At 36.4% G+C, this 18,130-nt stretch overlaps 1 protein-coding gene and 1 long non-coding RNA gene across 3 annotated transcripts; one reads left to right on the top strand and one right to left on the bottom strand.

Moving 5' to 3' along the window:
* The first annotated feature begins 220 nt into the window (after positions 1–220).
* LOC121372516 lies at positions 221–9,230 on the top strand. The gene is made up of 3 exons (XR_005957938.1): positions 221–452; positions 6,530–6,715; positions 8,853–9,230. It is a non-coding gene; the product is annotated as an uncharacterized LOC121372516 (long non-coding RNA).
* On the bottom strand, positions 1,443–17,038 carry LOC121372515 (glucose dehydrogenase [FAD, quinone]-like). 2 transcript variants are annotated; one of them, XM_041498870.1, is made up of 12 exons: positions 16,950–17,038; positions 12,015–12,176; positions 10,360–10,568; positions 10,015–10,204; positions 9,252–9,380; positions 8,797–8,921; positions 7,993–8,160; positions 7,457–7,607; positions 6,482–6,633; positions 4,960–5,131; positions 4,231–4,453; positions 1,443–1,679 (listed from the first exon to the last, which is right to left on the bottom strand). In XM_041498870.1, the coding sequence occupies exons 2-12, from the start codon at positions 12,160–12,162 to the stop codon at positions 1,526–1,528; spliced, it is 1,821 nt and encodes a 606-aa protein (XP_041354804.1). In that variant the 5' UTR covers positions 12,163–12,176; positions 16,950–17,038; the 3' UTR covers positions 1,443–1,525. The 2 variants fall into 2 exon arrangements, with proteins under 2 accessions (XP_041354804.1, XP_041354805.1); XM_041498871.1 differs by having other exon boundaries at positions 1,546–1,679; positions 4,215–4,453.
* Positions 17,039–18,130: the final 1,092 nt, after the last annotated feature.

Raw genomic sequence — 18,130 nt, 5'->3', positions numbered from 1 at the left:
TTAATATTTATCTCTCAGTATTTGTGCATTTACATTTGTTAAGCACGTGTAAGAATCTGTACCTCAGTTTATCTTTGAATTTTATATTTTGTTGTTGAAACTTTAAAACACCAAAACGAATCTTTCAATGGCACTTCGATAGTTTCCGTATAATACGAACGTTGCCGGAACTTAACGATTACGTCAACAATACGATGACGTTTCAATATGAATATGGACATAAAAAATAAATGTTGTACGTGTTTCTGCTGAATTTAGATTAAATTCAAGAATATTTGAATCATATCGCTATTTGACATCCATGAGCATATTTATATTTAACGTATAGAAGAAATGTTTAAATTATTTAGTATACATTTAATAATGACGAAGCGGTTATAACGGTTAGCTGCTATTTCAATAATGGATGTAGGCAACTATCATAGTATGGATATCACCATTCACCAAGACAGGTTAGTGTACATTTATTAGTATATCTTAGTAAAATATTTTTTAAACATATAAAATAGTGAGGTAATAGTGTTACTAGTGATGATAACATTTCATGGTCGGTCAAGGGATTTTTCTACGGGGTGCAGGGAGAGGTGCAAAGTTTTAAAAGTGCACCAACAGAATTCAAGTAGGCCTAGATGCTACGTTCTACAAGGGCACCTAGAGCATTAAAACGTACACCAAAATGTATGATTTATTATGACAATGTTCCCTAAAACACTAGTCAGATCAACATATTACCGTAAGTCTACCACGGAATAGTCTAACAAGGCGCACACGGACCAGTTTGCCTTTGCGTTGCGTTGAGATTTAAAAAAAAAAATATATATATATAATTTTCTATTTAAAATAAACGCGAAGTCACAGGGCCGGTTTAGCCTAAAATAACTGTTGGGGCGTATAGCAAAAATAAATAAATCGGAGAGCAATAAGAGAGAATTTTCTGCTACACACAAATGGCAAATATTTAGTAATTGTTTAATTTCACTAACTACATTCTACCCTGTTAGTAACTAGTGATCTTTTTGTATGTACTTTCCTGCAGACAGGACAGCACATACCACAGACTTTAATACCCAGATGCCGGGCACTGGTTGGAACGAGAACAATCAGAAGAGCATGTAGCCGAATATACTAAAAGTCAATGGTTGATGTTGATAGGGGTCACAGAGATCCATTGATTCTTCTCCCCCGCCCGTTTGAACTGCCCTTTTTAATTGCTTTCTTTTTAATTCGCCATGCACAATTTACACTAGGTCTAAATTGTACTGAAAACGTGCCTTTGACTATTTTTATTTTAAAAATGTCCCGGGAGCATGACACACCGCCCCACCCCACCCCATATATCATTTTGGAGCTTGGCTCATCTGCTTTTGACAAACTCAAACTTGCCTTTATTTCAATTCTGTCAGTCCCCACCTTGATCTAACAACTAACAAATACAAGGCAACAAAATACAAGTATTTATTCCAATGTAGGCTACACATTTGATGTCGTCTGCAGAGTTTGGAATCCATGAAACGAACCATTCGGTTTACAATGTCTGTTGCTGTCTTACATAATTCTTTCCCTTGATTAAATCAGCTGCCTTTTCTCCAATCATAATAGATGGAGCATTAGTGTTTCCGGAAATGACGTCAGGCATAATGGAGGCATCGGCTACTCGCAATTCAGATATACCTTTTACCCTGAAATAACAAAGAGCACATGTTTGTGTGGTCCAGATGCGGTGTAGTTGGATTTCTCAAAAATAGAAAAGTGTGGCACAATCAACAGTAGAATAGCCGTTCATTTGAATTAACATTAATGCAATGCAACCGTGCATTCGCTATTGTTTAAAGGTGTTTCTCCATCTATAAACCTTGTGCAGTATTTATCTGTTAAATTGTTAAATACATACAATTCCTTGCTTTAAACATTAATCTATGAATATTTAGACGCACTATTGAAAATGTTTCCAGCTTTTGGTAGCGCACACTTAAAAACAGCACTCCTCCTACAGACGGGACCTAACTCTATATCGTGATCATGACGACCTCTTATTCTATAGACAAAGCACCGGACAGTGGTTCACAGCAGCATACCCTCATGACTTTGGTTATAGTTTGTCTTGTGAAGAAAATGTAATAATGGAAGAGTTGTAATTGTAATGAATATTACGACTTCCATTACAAACGTTTTAAAAATATTATGTTGTCTTGGTGTATTATTGGTGATTATTTTAACATACTGTTGCCAGTCCTTTTGAAAAAAAGATCTTGGTTTTGAGGGCCAAGGCCTTTTATAAAATCAAAATCATTCTAAATATATACTTGTTAAAACGAAAAATACAAAACACTATAGGATTGAGCCTTTACCATCATTGAGGTCCAGTATCTCTGATACATAACATTTTTAAACCCACAATGTCAGAAACCACTAGAGCTATTGGATGTCAAGTATATGGTTATTTTGACATAGAGTCTTTGAAAGAAACCTGCTCGCAGACCAACCACGCATCAGGCGAGCGCTTTACCTCTGGGATACGTCCCGTCCCTGTCAGAAATAAGCACGGAGTATAGTGATAGTGGATGATGCATACAATTGTTTATAAATTGATATTATTACACAGGTTTAATACGATTTTCACAGCTGTCGATCGTGGAATTAATATTTTTTGTGCATCAAGATTCAAACCCACATTCGTCTGAACTACGTATTTCACCTCAGACCTGTTTTATTAGCGGTCGAGGCCGAAGATGTCTCGTGAATGCAGGAAAGTACACAGAAATTACACACGTAGGTAGGTGATGGTGTGCACAGCTCAGAAGACAGAACAGGGACGATAGATATTGAAATCATATGAGAATTTTAAAGGTGTTTTTTTTTGTGTCGTTGTTATGGGTTTTGGGGAGGTTTTTTTTTTTTGTTGTTTTGTGGGGTTTTTTTTTTTTTTTGGGGGGGGGGTTATTTTTTTGGGGGAGGGGTAATGCGAATAATCACCATTTAAAAAAAACAACAAAAAAACATGCTCATGTTAATAACTTCATCAGCAAATAGCTTAACAAATGCTTTATATATGGAAGGTCTAAATAATTCGTGGGAGTCCAACAAACATTCAGGTACATTAAAGCCCTGAAAAAGTGTAAACCCAAACTTCAACTGGAATTACAGTTGTAAAATGGCGAAAATTGCATTACCTAATAATCAAACAAAAAGTGTTATGTGAGACCCTAACCTTTAAATGATGTCACTATTGCTTCTATTTCTCAGACGTATATCCCATCAACTTTGTCTACCTTTAGGTTTGCCATGTATATCTTAATAAATATTGTATGATGTTTTTATTTAGTTATCCTGTTAACAATTCCTTTCAAATACTGCTTTTGAGAAAACGGGGTAGGGTTATCAAAAGGGTTGTTACACAAAAACACTTCCAAAAAACGTTTTATATATGATGTATATATTAACTAGATGTCAAAACAAGCTTCTGCTGCAATAAGATCCTTCAAAAAAATATTTGAGGTGCTGAGCCTAAACTTTATGTTAACTTTTTATTGAAAAATAAAACTGTGAATTATATTTTGTAACATTACAGAAAACGTGTTATATGAGACCCTAATCCTCAAAGGATTTCAATATTGGTAACATATCTGAATTCTCCAATCAATTACCTCCCAATCCTCCAAGTTTTGCATTCCTAAATGCCCTAACAAATATTTTACAATGCTTTTAAACTAGTCACCTTTAAGCAATTCTATAAAAATATAACTGTCGTGGAAATGGGGGTAGGGTCACAAAACGGGTGGATACACACAGAAAGCTGTGAGTCCTGCAATGCTATCATACATTTTCCATTCCTAGAGATGTAGGCCTTGACAAAAATCGCTATGAGCATTCGTCCCCACAGGTGGTACCAACTGGCCAAATTTTGTGTCACTGGTAACCGGTGAAAACAATGCAAAATAATACAAGCCAGCTTTAATGGGTTTACAGGCCTTGGTGGTGTTGTCGACTCAATGGGTAGGTGTAAGACCACTACACCCCGTTTTCTCTCACTAACCCTTAACAACTAACAACTAACCCACTGTCTTGGACATACAGCCCAGATAGCTGAGGTTTGTGTCCAAGACATCGTGCTTGAATCTTAATTGGATATAAACTCGAAAATAAGTTGAAATGAAATGAATGATGGGATTAGGATTACTGCTGTCAGCTTAACATAGACTCTGTTTGAGGGTTACCTGAGTTGAGGGTTACCTGAGTTGAGGATTGACTACAGTGGAGGGGTCTGTCATCGCCCCCATCTTGCAGGTACCAGTGTGGTGGTATACAGTCACTGTGATGGACCTGACGTAACACTGCCAGTACTCGTCAGAGTCGTAGGTGTACTGATTACACGTCGGGACCCTCGTCGTGTCCAGTCGGGCTCCGATATCTCTGAACGCTTTAGTCTTCAGCAGTTTCTGAAATATCCGAACACCTGAAAAAGAAATGCTGTAACATATAAACTTTGATTGCCACACAAACACTTTATGAATTTGTTTTGTTGAGTATTCACTTCACGCGCCACCAATTCTATATTCTTCCATAAACAGTTTGAGTTCTTTTTGGGGTCGAGTGGACTGTCGCCACCTTGTAAGTTAACTTTCACGAGAGAAATAATAAATTATTAAATTAAAGGCAGGGTAACATATATATGTTTGCTACATACAAAATTTTGGTGAGGTATATCCAGTTTGGATTACCACAACAATTAGGACGACGAAACACAAAATGAATTAACAGACATTGATGTTTTAAATAAAAAGTGTATTTTAGATATTTAAAACCTACAATGGCAGAAAACTCGGAACAGTCTCTTTAAATATTACAAATGTTATTATTATTACTCTGATGTGAGGTATCTGGATAATATCCGGATGAACATAAGATTTCCCCCCTCCCACGATCATTCAAGGTTACACACCACAAGTGCAACGTTTTTACCTCTGTACATAACCATGACGTCCTCGATATCTGTGAGGTAGTTGGGTTGTATTATTGGATATTCAAACGGGTTCGAGCTCCGTAGACGAAGTGTGCCGACACTCTGTGGTCTCAATAATATGGGGACAACATAGAACCCTTCTCGTGTGTCCCATTTCAACTGCTCACTAACCTAGAATTGAACAGCGCTTTAACAGAAGGGTACACTGGATAGTCAACATGATGGGAGAACCGACCTACTAAAACTGTTAAATCAAAAGTAAAATGTAAGGTAAAACAAATTAGACGTCTGATTTGATCGGCAGTTAAAACGAAAGTAAATAGACGATTTGATTAGTACAGCCAATTTCATACGGATGTTTGTTTATTGTTGTTTTTGTTGTTTTTTCAGTGGGTTCCATCTCGTCAGCATACGTTTTTTGTATTACGGTACACACTATTCCATCCTATACTGCTATATATATATATAGGTGTTACGGCAATTTAATATCACTTCACCAAAACTTGTGAATTGTATCAAAGTGTGTGTGAATTAGGTCAGAAACTATAATAATTAATAAATACATATTATAGCCAATAAATATATCGCGGTATACGTTGAAATTTTATGAGAAAGTTTAAAAGGAAATATACTACTGTGCATAGTTACGGTAGTTGCGGATCACTTGCATTAGTAGCGGATCATAACATGTGGCGAAAACAAAATGTGCAATCAAACGTCCTTAAAATTTACTACAGACATTCGAAATACTGTACATCTGTAGTATTTGCTTGCGTCCCCTGAAGCCAGGACAGGTGCGGAGGGACAGTGAGTCATTTGTAGTATTTATTCTGGCAAATATTTTCATCTACACTTAATATATATGTTAGCTTCCACAAGCTATAAAATCTTAAAGGAAATAACTAAAAACTCACACAACTTACTTTTTCCTCTTTTTTCATTTGCTACTGTCCGAACCATTTACGTGTATTCGAATTTAAGCAAATCAAAAACACTGTATATTTCTTCAATTTCAGTTGTAATATCCACAACCACATTTAAGATTGTGTCTTATAAAAGACAACTGTGAAATTTAAGGCCTTAAAATGGAAAAAAAAAACCAGACGAAGTTTTCGGAACTGGCGTAAAAGCAATAGTTAAAGGGACATTCCTGAGTTTGCTGCATTGTAAGATGTTTCCGACTAATAAAATACTTCTACGATTAAGCTTACATATTATATATATTTTCTTGTTTAGAATATCAGTGTCTGTATATTCAATGTGTTTCTGGTCGTCTTAATATTTGTAAGAAGCCCAAACTGGCCCAAAAATATTTTAGAAAATAAAATGAAATTTACGCTAGTACAATAATTAGAACGATCAGAAACACGTTTAATATATAGCAATTAATATATTATGCAGGAAAATATATTTGATATGTAATTACAATCGTTAAAAAGTCTCTGTTAGTCGATAACATCTTAAATATTGCAGCAAACTCGGGAATGTCCCTTTAAGTTTAAACTTGAAATACTTTGTTACCTTCGAGTCTAAGCTAAGAATTCGTTTGATTTCTTCTCTCGTTGGCAGGTGTAAGAGCATGTTAATCTGCAAGTCAGGGTTCCCATACTCCATGTCAGTCCGAGTCCGGACATAACCGACAAACTCATTGAGGCACGGTGAGGCCAGGAAGCCTATAAATAGAGCAGTGTATATTTCAGATAATCTATCTATTGTTTCGGGTAAATGAAGAGGAATTCTTGAAATATTTTGATGGTAAACATTATTTCATGAAATTAAATATTTCGTTTTCAGATACTTCACCCAAATAAAGCTAAAATGTTTAAATAGTTTGATGGTAGAAATAATATGCTCAACATGTTATTTTAAACATTTTCTGTTTCTGAATTTCTGATGTGATACAAATGGATTTTAATATACAACTTGATGGGATTATGAAACGTATTTGTATCCAAAACATTTGCTACAACATATTGACGTTTGTTCTCTCGGTCTCACTTTTTAAACTGATATATTCTCAACATTCACATGCCTACGTTGATTATACACACTATAGCACTTATCTAATATTGGGAATTCATTATAAACAGACATATAATAGTATAATTTTCTTTGTTTTGTTTAATGTCACCACTAGAACACATTGATTTATTAATCATCGGCTATAGTCTCAGAGAGGAAACTCGCTACATTTTTTCATTAGTAGCAAGGGATCTTTTATATGCACCATCCCACAGACAGGATAGCACATACTATGGCCTTTGATATACCAGTCGCGGTGCACTGGCTGGAACAAGAAATAGCCCAATGGGCTCACCGACGGGGATCGATCCCAAACCGACCGCGCATCAAGCGAGTGCTTTACCGCTGGTTTACGTCTCGCACTTGTAATAGTATAAATGAAATGGTTAGATGGTCTACAATACAGACAACAACATATTGTTTTAATATTTTATATCACAAGGTTTAGGAAGATTGCTAAATAATGATACACACCAGTTTTGAAAAGATCATACTGTAATTTTGTCCACGGTTTCGTCAACTTTTCTGGACTCGTTGACAACGGCTGATTAATAAGAACCCTGAGGAATGTCATCAGGTGGTCTTGGAGGTTCTCTCCCACTGGCAGATCAGCAACCATGGGGATCTATCAGTATAAGACAAGGCAGTATAACGATATTTTTCAGAATCTATATTAAACAGTATAAATAGGTCATAATAATTATATATCATGTTAAACAGGATAAATAGTTTATGATATTTCACATGACAAACCAGAATAAAAATCTTTTATTTAAAATCAATTAGAAAAACACTTTAAAGATCTCTATCTGAATATATAAGATAAAACAGAATAAATATCTTTGTTACAAATCTACCAAACTAAACAGTATAAAGAACATTATCATATTATATATGGCAACACGTGAATTGTTATCGGAATCTATAACAAAATATAATTGTTTGACATCATAACAAAATATACATTATCGATACATACAATTCAATATTTATTTACAACGAAATGATACCTTTAATTGTTCGAGGTGTTTTTTAGGTCCTAATCCAGACAACATCATTATTTGTGCGGAGCCAATAGTTCCAGCTGACAGAATTATCTCCCTTGTGGCTTTCACTCTTTGTAAACGGCCATTTTTGACAAACTCCACAGCCACAGCTTTTTTATTTTCTATGATAACCTGACACAAATAGAATATAAAACGTTTTATCAAAGGGTACCAACAAACTTTATGAGAGATCTTTTGAAGCAGATTAATTTTATGGCTTTCTTTTGTTTGCGTTATAGTAAAACATTATATATGTACACTGTATCTTGTTTTTATTATACGAGTCTTTATTATATGAGGGTAGATTTGTATAGTAATAAATTTGGTAATTCCTAGAATGTTAGTTTTGAAGAATGCAATGGTACTGAGTCTCTAAGACTCTGCATTGTATAGATATAAGTCCTTGACATTTTAGATAACATCCAAAATGTGTCAAACGCTCACAAATATTAAATGTTGTCGAAGAGAAACTAACATCACAAGGCAGTGTTATCCAAAACTGCATCCAGATTTTCTAATAAATTTGTCTTTGTCATATTTGTCCCTCAGGGTATCCAGTTGAGTCATATATAGCCGTCTTCCTGGCAGTTTGCCTGGAAATATGTTCTGATGTATATTAGATCCAAGAACACAAGTTACTAAGACCGTTTTGTCTGACTCTAAAACTAACACTAGTCATAATGTTCTAACAAAGCAAAAAACGGAACCACTACTTCCGTTACAGTGAATGTCCGGAACATATCATCGCTTACATCAGTGTAACATTACCTTGGTTACATGAGCTTGTACAGCAATATGGAGATTATTTCGTGTTTTCCTTGCAGGCCACAAAAACGAATTGGACGTACTTGATCGTACACCATCTCCCATAGTGGATTGCTGAATAGCAAAACCTGAAACATATTATAGACACTCATATTCTAGTTGAAAAGTGTGGCAAATTGTAATATATATATATATATATATATATATATATATATATATATATATATATATATATATACTGTATTTGTAAAATTCACATGGATGGACAGCCTGATGAACAAGTGCAGCATCAGGTAAATACAAAGAAGTCGGTGGGCAGTACAAAATAAAAGAAGAAGAGCGGCCAGAATGACTGGAAACTGTTGAACGCCCTTGCATCTTATATTATAGTTACTTTCGTGGAATATCATTAATATCGTTATGTCAGTGCTACTACTGACATTCCTGTCCTCGATTACCTTCCTGACATTCCCCGTTGTGGTCCGTCTCGTTGTATCCAGCTTCTTTGGCTGCCTCCAGGAAGATCCTCGGAATAGTACTAGTGGGGGATCGGCTCACCTTGAGTGGTCCTCCGCGGCTATGGAACTCTGTGAAAGATCAAACACATGTTAAGACTAGGGGATATGTATGACTATTGTAGTTTGATAAAAGTGTCAACGAACGAGTTGTGCGACTATATATTACTTTCATCCTCATTAAAACATTGTCGGGTTTGAGGTGTCGTCAACTTTATTCCTTGGGGACAAGGAGCAACGCCCCCACCAATTCTAAAAAATATATACCCTTCCTTTTATTTGAAACTAACCATTTCTTTTCTTTTAATTTTTTTTTTCTTTTCGGGGGGGGGGGGGGGGGGGAGAGAGGATAGTTTTGAAAGTAAAATTATTTTAATCACTGAAAATATAAAGAAAGAAACTATATCGGTGAAAAATAGTGAGGTGTGTGCCGAGCATTATGAAAAATTATTGAGGAAAGAAAACAATGTAGCTTAAAACGTCGACATCATTGTCACCTTCAGATTTAACATCATCATCATGAACATCATGATTACTCCCCTCTTGCATAGAACACTTGAACGATCCACTGGACAAGACTCGTGCAATGGTCTGTATATTTTAGTAACAGTGAATATCCCAGTGGTAAATATTTATATTGTCCTGTCTTACAGGTAGGCTACATGTAACGTTGTGACACGTCTGTCTGAGGTGTTCTGTGTCTCACCTGATTTGGCGAGCTCCTCGTCCTGCATATCCTCCGATTTCTTGAAGTACGGAAGAACATCTTTGTAGCTCCATCCGTCACACCCCTGGGCCGCCCAGCTGTCATAGTCAAACCGGTTTCCTCGGACATACGCCATATAGTTCGTAGTACTGGATCCGCCCAACACTCGACCTCTAGGCCAGTACGATTTCTGAACAAATAAGGGAGCAGATATTTCATGTACACAGTATTTAGACATAACGAGCCAGAACAAAGACGTAAACAGGTTTTCCCATGTTCTCAACATTTAGACGAGTCAAAATAAATAAGTGAAAGATATTTCATAGTCTCGATAAATGTGTATACCTTTTCTTTCAACGCCCAGCACGCCTGCGTCTGCGGTTCCGTATAATACTCCCAGTCGAATTTCGATTTCATTAGCTCAGCTCCTTTTGCAGGTATGGAAATTATAGCATGATTCCGGTCATCCAGCCCAGATTCCAAAACGAGGACTGTGACGTCACGATCTTCTGACAGACGAGCAGCAATCACAGACCCAGCAGAACCGGAACCAACTAGTATTAAAAACAAACGGCTAATAAGAGGATATGGCAGATAACGATATACATTAAACAAAATGGTACATTGTGTATAGGACAACTCTGAATGACAAAAACATTCATCCTTTCTGAAATGGTACCTCTTCAAACGATCGAGTCAAACGGATGATTTGGCAATGCCACGACTAATCCAATAAATCAGTGTCAAGTGTTGTGCATATAGGAGAACTGCCACATCCTAGGACGATACATCCTCAGGCATCGAAATAGGCATACTGTGTTGTAACCCATCACCATAAATAATTATACGTTTGGTAACCTACATGTTACAACACATTTAACAAGTTTACAATTTCCATTACTATTATTACAGTAACTATAAAATCCCTTGACAGAAACTGATATACTTTTATGCATTCATATCACTGTTCTTGTACTCATTGTATATATTTTAATGAGACAAATGATCCAAATTTAGGTTGTGGCCATACGCTTTGTTTAATAAGAGTTTGTGAAGAATGAATAAATGAATGAATGAACGAAACCCCAGCACGACAAATACATCGGTTATTGGGTGTCAAACTATGGTAAATGCAAACATTGTGGAGAACGAACTACCGTTCTCGACTTTACGGACACATGGTAACCTCGTGGTAACTTGAACGACCGTCCTCGACGTATTTTTAGTGTCTGCACTCTTCCTACCTTGTATGAGTACTGTCACTGCCAAGACTGGGTCGGCGAATCTAACCCTACACAACACAGAACGTATTAGGGATTTAAGCAGTTGTGATGACATATACCGTCCAACCAGCGATGCTATCATGACAAGGTGTTCGCGAAAGATGAACAAACCCTGCCCCACATGTAGCACTTCGTTGTTTTCATCTCAATGATTATTTATGGGTGCAAGATTTCACCAAAAGAGGAAAACTCATGTACACGGTTAACATGGGGACATTGTATTAAATGGACATTCCTGAGTTTGCTGCAATTTTTAAGATAATATCGACTAACAGAGACTTTTTAACGATTGTAATTACATATCAAATATATTTTTCTGCATAATATATTAGTGGCTGTATATTAAACGTGTTTCTGATCGTTCTAATATTTGTACTAGGTTAAATTTCATTTTATTTCCTAAAATATATTTTTTCGTACGTACGAAATTATTTGAAGACAAAATCCAATTTGGGCTTCTTACAAATATTAAGACGACCAGAAACACATTAAATATACAGACACCGATATTCTAAACAAGAAAATATATTTAATATGTGAGTTTAATCGTAAAAATATTTTAGTAGTCGGAAACATCTTACAATGTAGCAAACTCAGGAATGTCCCTTTAATCATATTTGAGTTAGTGATGCGTCATATTTGACAATAGCATCTAGATATTTATCCAAAAAAAATAGTATTTTATCAAGTTCCACCCTGTACTATTATAAAACGTACCTACAATGTAGTCGTAGAAGTCGTTCACCTTCTCAACTAACAGGTCATCTTCGTCGACGTTGTTGCTGTTGTGAAAGATGTACGATCTCACCAGAAACGCCAAAACAGCGACGTTGACAACGACAAGGATGGACTCTGTGACTGCCATAGATCTGAAAGAAGCTATAAGAATACTAAATCAGGACCGCGTATACCATGGTGGATGAGGGTGGGCAAGTTCTATACAAGGACGGACGCTATGCCTGCCATCGGTCTGGAACTAGGTCAAAGTGTAACGCCTAGACTATGAAAACATGGACATATTCCATACATCTACCCGCAATTACACTTTTTTTGTCCATACTCACATAATAATTTTTATAAGCAGCTGAATAGTATTTTACGGCGAATAAAGAAATCTAACAAAAATGTGTTAGTACACTTCTTCTAGTTACAAGGTGGGGAGGGAGTTAAATCTTAGCCAATCTAAGCTGTCGCTAAAGTCGTCAACTTACGTTACGGCAGTTGTCGGGACCTACTAAATCGCCCAACAAGATATTGCTCAAACATTTAATTTGTCACAAAAAGTATTGTATTCGACCAGTTACATATTGGTAATGTCCCACGTGATATATATGTACATGAATAGGCCAGAGAAGGCACCACATATTGCGGTCAAGACCAATTTTCTTTCTACAAAGTACCTGGCAGTGTTTGATGGCTGAATGCACTCACGACATTGTCAACTTCTTTTGTAATCTATCTTGTGTAGATATATTGAATAATATGCAACTGGAAAATTTGTAATCTATCTTGTGTAGATATATTGAATAATATGCAACTGGCAAATCTGTAATCTATCTTGTGTAGATATATTGAATAATATGCAACTGGCAAAACTATAATCTATCTTGTGTAGATATATTGAATAATATGCAACTGGCAAATCTGCAATCTATCTTGTGTAGATATATTGAACAATATGCAACTGGCAAATCTGCAATCTATCTTGTGTAGATATATTGAACAATATGCAACTGGCAAATCTGCAATCTATCTTGTGTAGATATATTGAACAATATGCAACTGGCAAATCTGCAATCTATCTTGTGTAGATATATTGAACAATATGCAACTGGCAAATCTGCAATCTATCTTGTGTAGATATATTGAACAATATGCAACTGGCAAATCTGTAATCTATCTTGTGTAGATATATTGAATAATATGCAACTGACAAATCTGTAATCGCCATGTTAGCTCGATTCATCTATAGTTCTCCCCTTATTGACATTTTGTAGGGGATATCAATAAGGGGAGGGCTAGATGTAACTAGAGATATCGCCATATATGATACGGCTTGTATAGTACTAGTGAGTAGATTAACACATCTTAACTTTTCTCTGAAAAACAACCTTCCTTTTAAGAGCGAAGCCCCTCACAAAAAGGTTTATTATTTGCTAGAGAGTGTTAGCTGGAGAGAACATACTCGCAGTGTATATGTCCAGTCACGCAATGCGTGTGACCGTCTTTGGGGGAGGTGGGGGGGGGGGGTCAGCTGTCGTACAACCATCTTTTAATCCACGATGTAAATATTCGCACCGGTGTAGGTATTCGGTATTATATGGTTTCGTCGCTACATTAATAGAATCGTATTCTTTACAGGGATATAATGTTAAAGGGGAGGTCTCAAGGTTGCATAATGATCAACACTATTTGTTGTTTTCTTGTGAAATATAAATATTTACCCTGATTTGCATGCCCAAAAAATTAGATACAAATAATTCATTTATTATTACAGTATTTTATTAATTTACATTATTGTAAACTCCAAAAAGGTGAATGACAGGTTAACGAGTGACGTCGTTTTCACTGCATCGCGACCAGTTTCAGAGGCAGGTGGCTTGTTGCAGGTTCTAATAGACCAAATCAATTCCTATTGCCGATAATGTTAAAGTTACAGTGTCTGGTTACCATATAATAATATCATGCACAAATATGAAATACAAGTTTAACTGCACTTTTAAAAAATTCGTGTGTGTTCGCTATGAACGGAGAACGTGCAAAGTATACGCTCGATTCGTCGTCTGTGCGGCCATTGGTCGGCAAACCACAAACAACAGCCTGTTGTCAATTTCAGTTAACAGTTGCGTTTGCGGATTTGAAATTGTAGGGTTCGTATCAAAAAATTAAATGAGAATTCTTGCGCTGTACAAAGAACGTTCGGTTGAGGATACGTACTATTCTTTCGTTAAAACCGGTTTTGATCTTGACAACGTACTATCGACAATCGTACCTTCCTATTTAAGAATTAATATTTTATAAAGTGTTAGTAGAACTTTCAAAGTTTAGTTTGTATAACATATTGATCATGTATATATTTTTAATAAAATATACTAAAGTAGAAAATGACCGTTTTCACTTTTTAATTTTACGTGTGGTAAAATCGACATATATATTCAAATAAATACTATTTCGTTTGGAAAGGGTAAAGTTAGTTTGTTTTGTTTAACGACATCAGTGTTAGAGTATATTGGTTTAATAATCATCTGCTTTTGGGTGTCAAACGTTTGGTAATTTTGACATATAATCTAAGAGAGGAAACGGGCGCATGTGCAGGGGGAGTTTATTGGGGGTCGAAACCCTTCCCTGACCAAGATAAAAAAAAAATGAAATATATTTTCTGGGGGAACATGGCCCCCATATAAACTTCGCTCAACGCAGTCTATAACCCCCAACCCCGCTGAAATCCCTGCACACTCGCCTTGGAAACCCGCTACATTAAAAAAAATATATATATATATTTTCTTTTTTTAGCAAGGGATCATTTATATGTACCATCCCACAGACAGGATATCACATACCATGGCCTTTTATATACCAGTCATGGCGCACTGGCTGGAACAATCCCGCCGATGGGGATCGATCATAGACCGACCGCGCATTAAAAAAAACCCCACATTTTTAGGTCTGTGTAATGAATAGAAATAACATATAGTCTTCATATATGTTAAGTATATCGAACATACCGCCCTCTTCCTCTACCCCTAGAGCGTTACGTAATTATTAACACCCCTTACATGTAACGCGTATGCCAACCACTGGTCACTGTCAAAATTCCAAGGCAAATCCCCCACCGACCCCTGGAAAAGTATTGTACCATACCTCTATGGATATAAATACATTTTGAAGGTATGAGACGACCCCTCAATCAAGACAGTTAAACTTGTTCAAAATCACGTGAGAAGCTCAGCGCCTGCGCAAATCGCGTAAATTCCCAATTCTATTGGCGTCCCGCTAATTGAAGAAAAACAAAGCTGGCCATTGGTTTTAGTTGACCTAGATAATGTAGATAAGCGAGCATTACGAAACTATAGCGATGTGGTGGGCCTTTTATGTACCAAACAGAACTGGATCATCTATTCTAAATGCTTAAATAATAAAAAATATTCCAGACACTGCAGCTTTAACGTTTACTAATAAAACTGATATAAGCAGCTTATCAACACACCCAGGAAATACAGCAATAAAAAGTGTGGCACCTCGAATGTAATCTACCTGCAAGAAAATGGGAGGGGGGGGGGGGGGGGGGGTCACATACCATTTAAGAGATTTAATTAATGTTTTTAATAGCAATCGTCATTTTTGCTGAAAATTGCACTTCCATTTTTGGGGATACCCCGCATTAGTTTCAATCTCTGGTATATCTGCATAACAACTGTATAACAAGTAAAAGTATATTTATTTATTGTCAATGAATAATAGTATTTGCACAAATAATCAATGTCACATATTACTACCAATCACACCCACAGCTGCTTTTACTCCGAACTTTGACACGGAACTCTCATTTTTGGTACTATGCAACCTGCAATTACATGTCTCGCATCATTTCGGTCCGTTTCATTGATTTGTTGGACCGCTCCAGTCCCATTCTCGTTTGTTTCGGTGATTCGTTAGACCGCTATGTTCGCTATAATGTTACTACATATAGAATACTATACGAGTTTTCGCTAGATATCATTTTTACGAAACGAGTGAACTTCCCAAACGTATCTGACCGAACGAAAGTGAGGTTGGGAAGTTCACGAATTTCGTAAAAATTATATCTAGCGAAAACGAGTGTGGTATTTTATTTATTACCCTCATTTAAATCACGCAAATTATAAAAAAAAAAAAAAAAAAAATCAATTTTGCATTTCAAGACCGGATGTTGATTTGCATAACTAGCCGGCGCACGACTACGCACCGCCGCATTGAGAAATAGTTCGTTGTACTTCCGCTACTTCTCAGTGACGTTTTCAGGGGAGTGGTGTAGACGTACTTCCCCATAAATTTCCATCGGGTTTTATTTTTTTAATTTAAAGAAAGCTGTAAGGTACATGCATAAATATATGTTTATTTTTATATTGGGTGAAAAATGGGTAAAACATGACATTTGTAGTAAAAGTTGTGGAGTGTTACTGACCTTGACATTAATTATGAATGAAAAAAATTGTCCCTTTATGCTAATAAGGTCGCAGTCCAACCAATCGAAATTGACTCTGTTCCCTGTTGACGAATCAAAATACAGTTTGTAATACGCACCTGGTGGTGCGTACAAAATTTGTACGACACCGCTATATCTTCACCAGGAAGGTAATAATGCTACCGGCCTCGGTGGCGTAGTGGTTAAGCCATCGGACTACAGGCTGGTAGGTACAGGTTCGCAGCCCGGTACCGGCTCCAACCCAGAGCGAGTTCTTAAGGGCTCAATGCTCAATGGGTAGGTGTAAGGCCACTACACCCTCTTTTCTCTCACTAACTACTAACCAACTAACAATTAACCTACTGTCCTGGACAGACAGCCCAGATAGCTGAGGTGTGTGCCCAGGACAGCGTGCTTGAACCTTAATTGGATATAAGCACGAAAATAAGTTAAAAAGAAAAGAAAAAAAGAAAAATAATGCTACTTACACGATGTGTCTTGTTGTTACAGTGAAGATATATCGGCCGTAGTAAAGAAGAACCTTGACACAGATTGCAGTCAGCTAGGACAGTTGTTATTTATCCGTTATGCAGACACTTTTGTTATTGTTGTCAATGTTGAGGTGAGTATTCTGGGGTGACCTTGACCGCACCAGCTCAGTAGGTTACACCGAGATAAAGAACAGCAGTACACAGCGTTAAGCTGGATTCATACTTCACCATTGACTCTTGTTGGCGAGTAGTTGACTCGCCCAGTCCTGCTTCTGTTCAAACCCAATCCTCATTTTTTCAGTGAATTCAGTGTGGTTTTACCACACTGACTTCATATTAATTAAAGTTTAGTTCGACGCTTTTCAGTGTACCTAATAAAATGAAAAACATCAATTTCGCACGAGGTCGGCAATCAAGGTATGAATTGATTGATACTAAAAAAAAAATTTTGTTTAACGAAACCATTTAACGAGAACAATTGATTAATTAATCATCGGCTATTGGATATTAAACATTTGATAATTTTAGTCATCAGAGGAAACCCGCTACAATTTTTCCATTAGCAGCAAGGGATCTTTTATGTGTACTTTCACACAGAAAGGGAAACATATACCACGGCCTATGAGTTTTAAAGTTTGTTTTGTTTAACGACACCACTAGAGCAAATTGATTTTTTAATCATCGGCAATTGGATGTCAAATATTTGGTAATTTTAACAGTCTTAGAGAGGAAACCCACTACATTTTTCCTTTAAAGCAAGTATATAAAAAAAAGTTTGTTTTGTTTAACGACACGACTAGAGCGCACTGATTTATTAATCATCGGCTATTGGATGTTAAACATATAGTAATTTTGACAGTCATAAGGAGGACACTCGCTACAATTGTTTCCATTAGTAACAAAAGATCTTTTATATGCACCATCTCACAGACAGGATAGCACATACCACGGTCTTTGATTGATATACCAGTCGCGGTGCACTGTCTGGAACGAGATACAGAGAGAGAGAGACGCGCGCAAAAAATAAAATAAATAAATAACTTGATTGAATTTTATTTTATACTTAGGCCGAAGTCTTCGGCATATGAAGATATACAGCAATCGATATAATTATTGTATAACAAGATGGTGGGTGTACAATAACGTGCATAAGTACAACAATATACTGAAAATCGGGA

This window comes from Gigantopelta aegis, chromosome 4, assembly GCF_016097555.1.
Source record: "Gigantopelta aegis isolate Gae_Host chromosome 4, Gae_host_genome, whole genome shotgun sequence".
Classification (NCBI taxonomy): Eukaryota; Metazoa; Mollusca; class Gastropoda; order Neomphalida; family Peltospiridae; genus Gigantopelta; species Gigantopelta aegis.
Note: the sequence above shows the minus strand (reverse complement) of the source record. Positions and strands in the feature narration are given on the sequence as shown.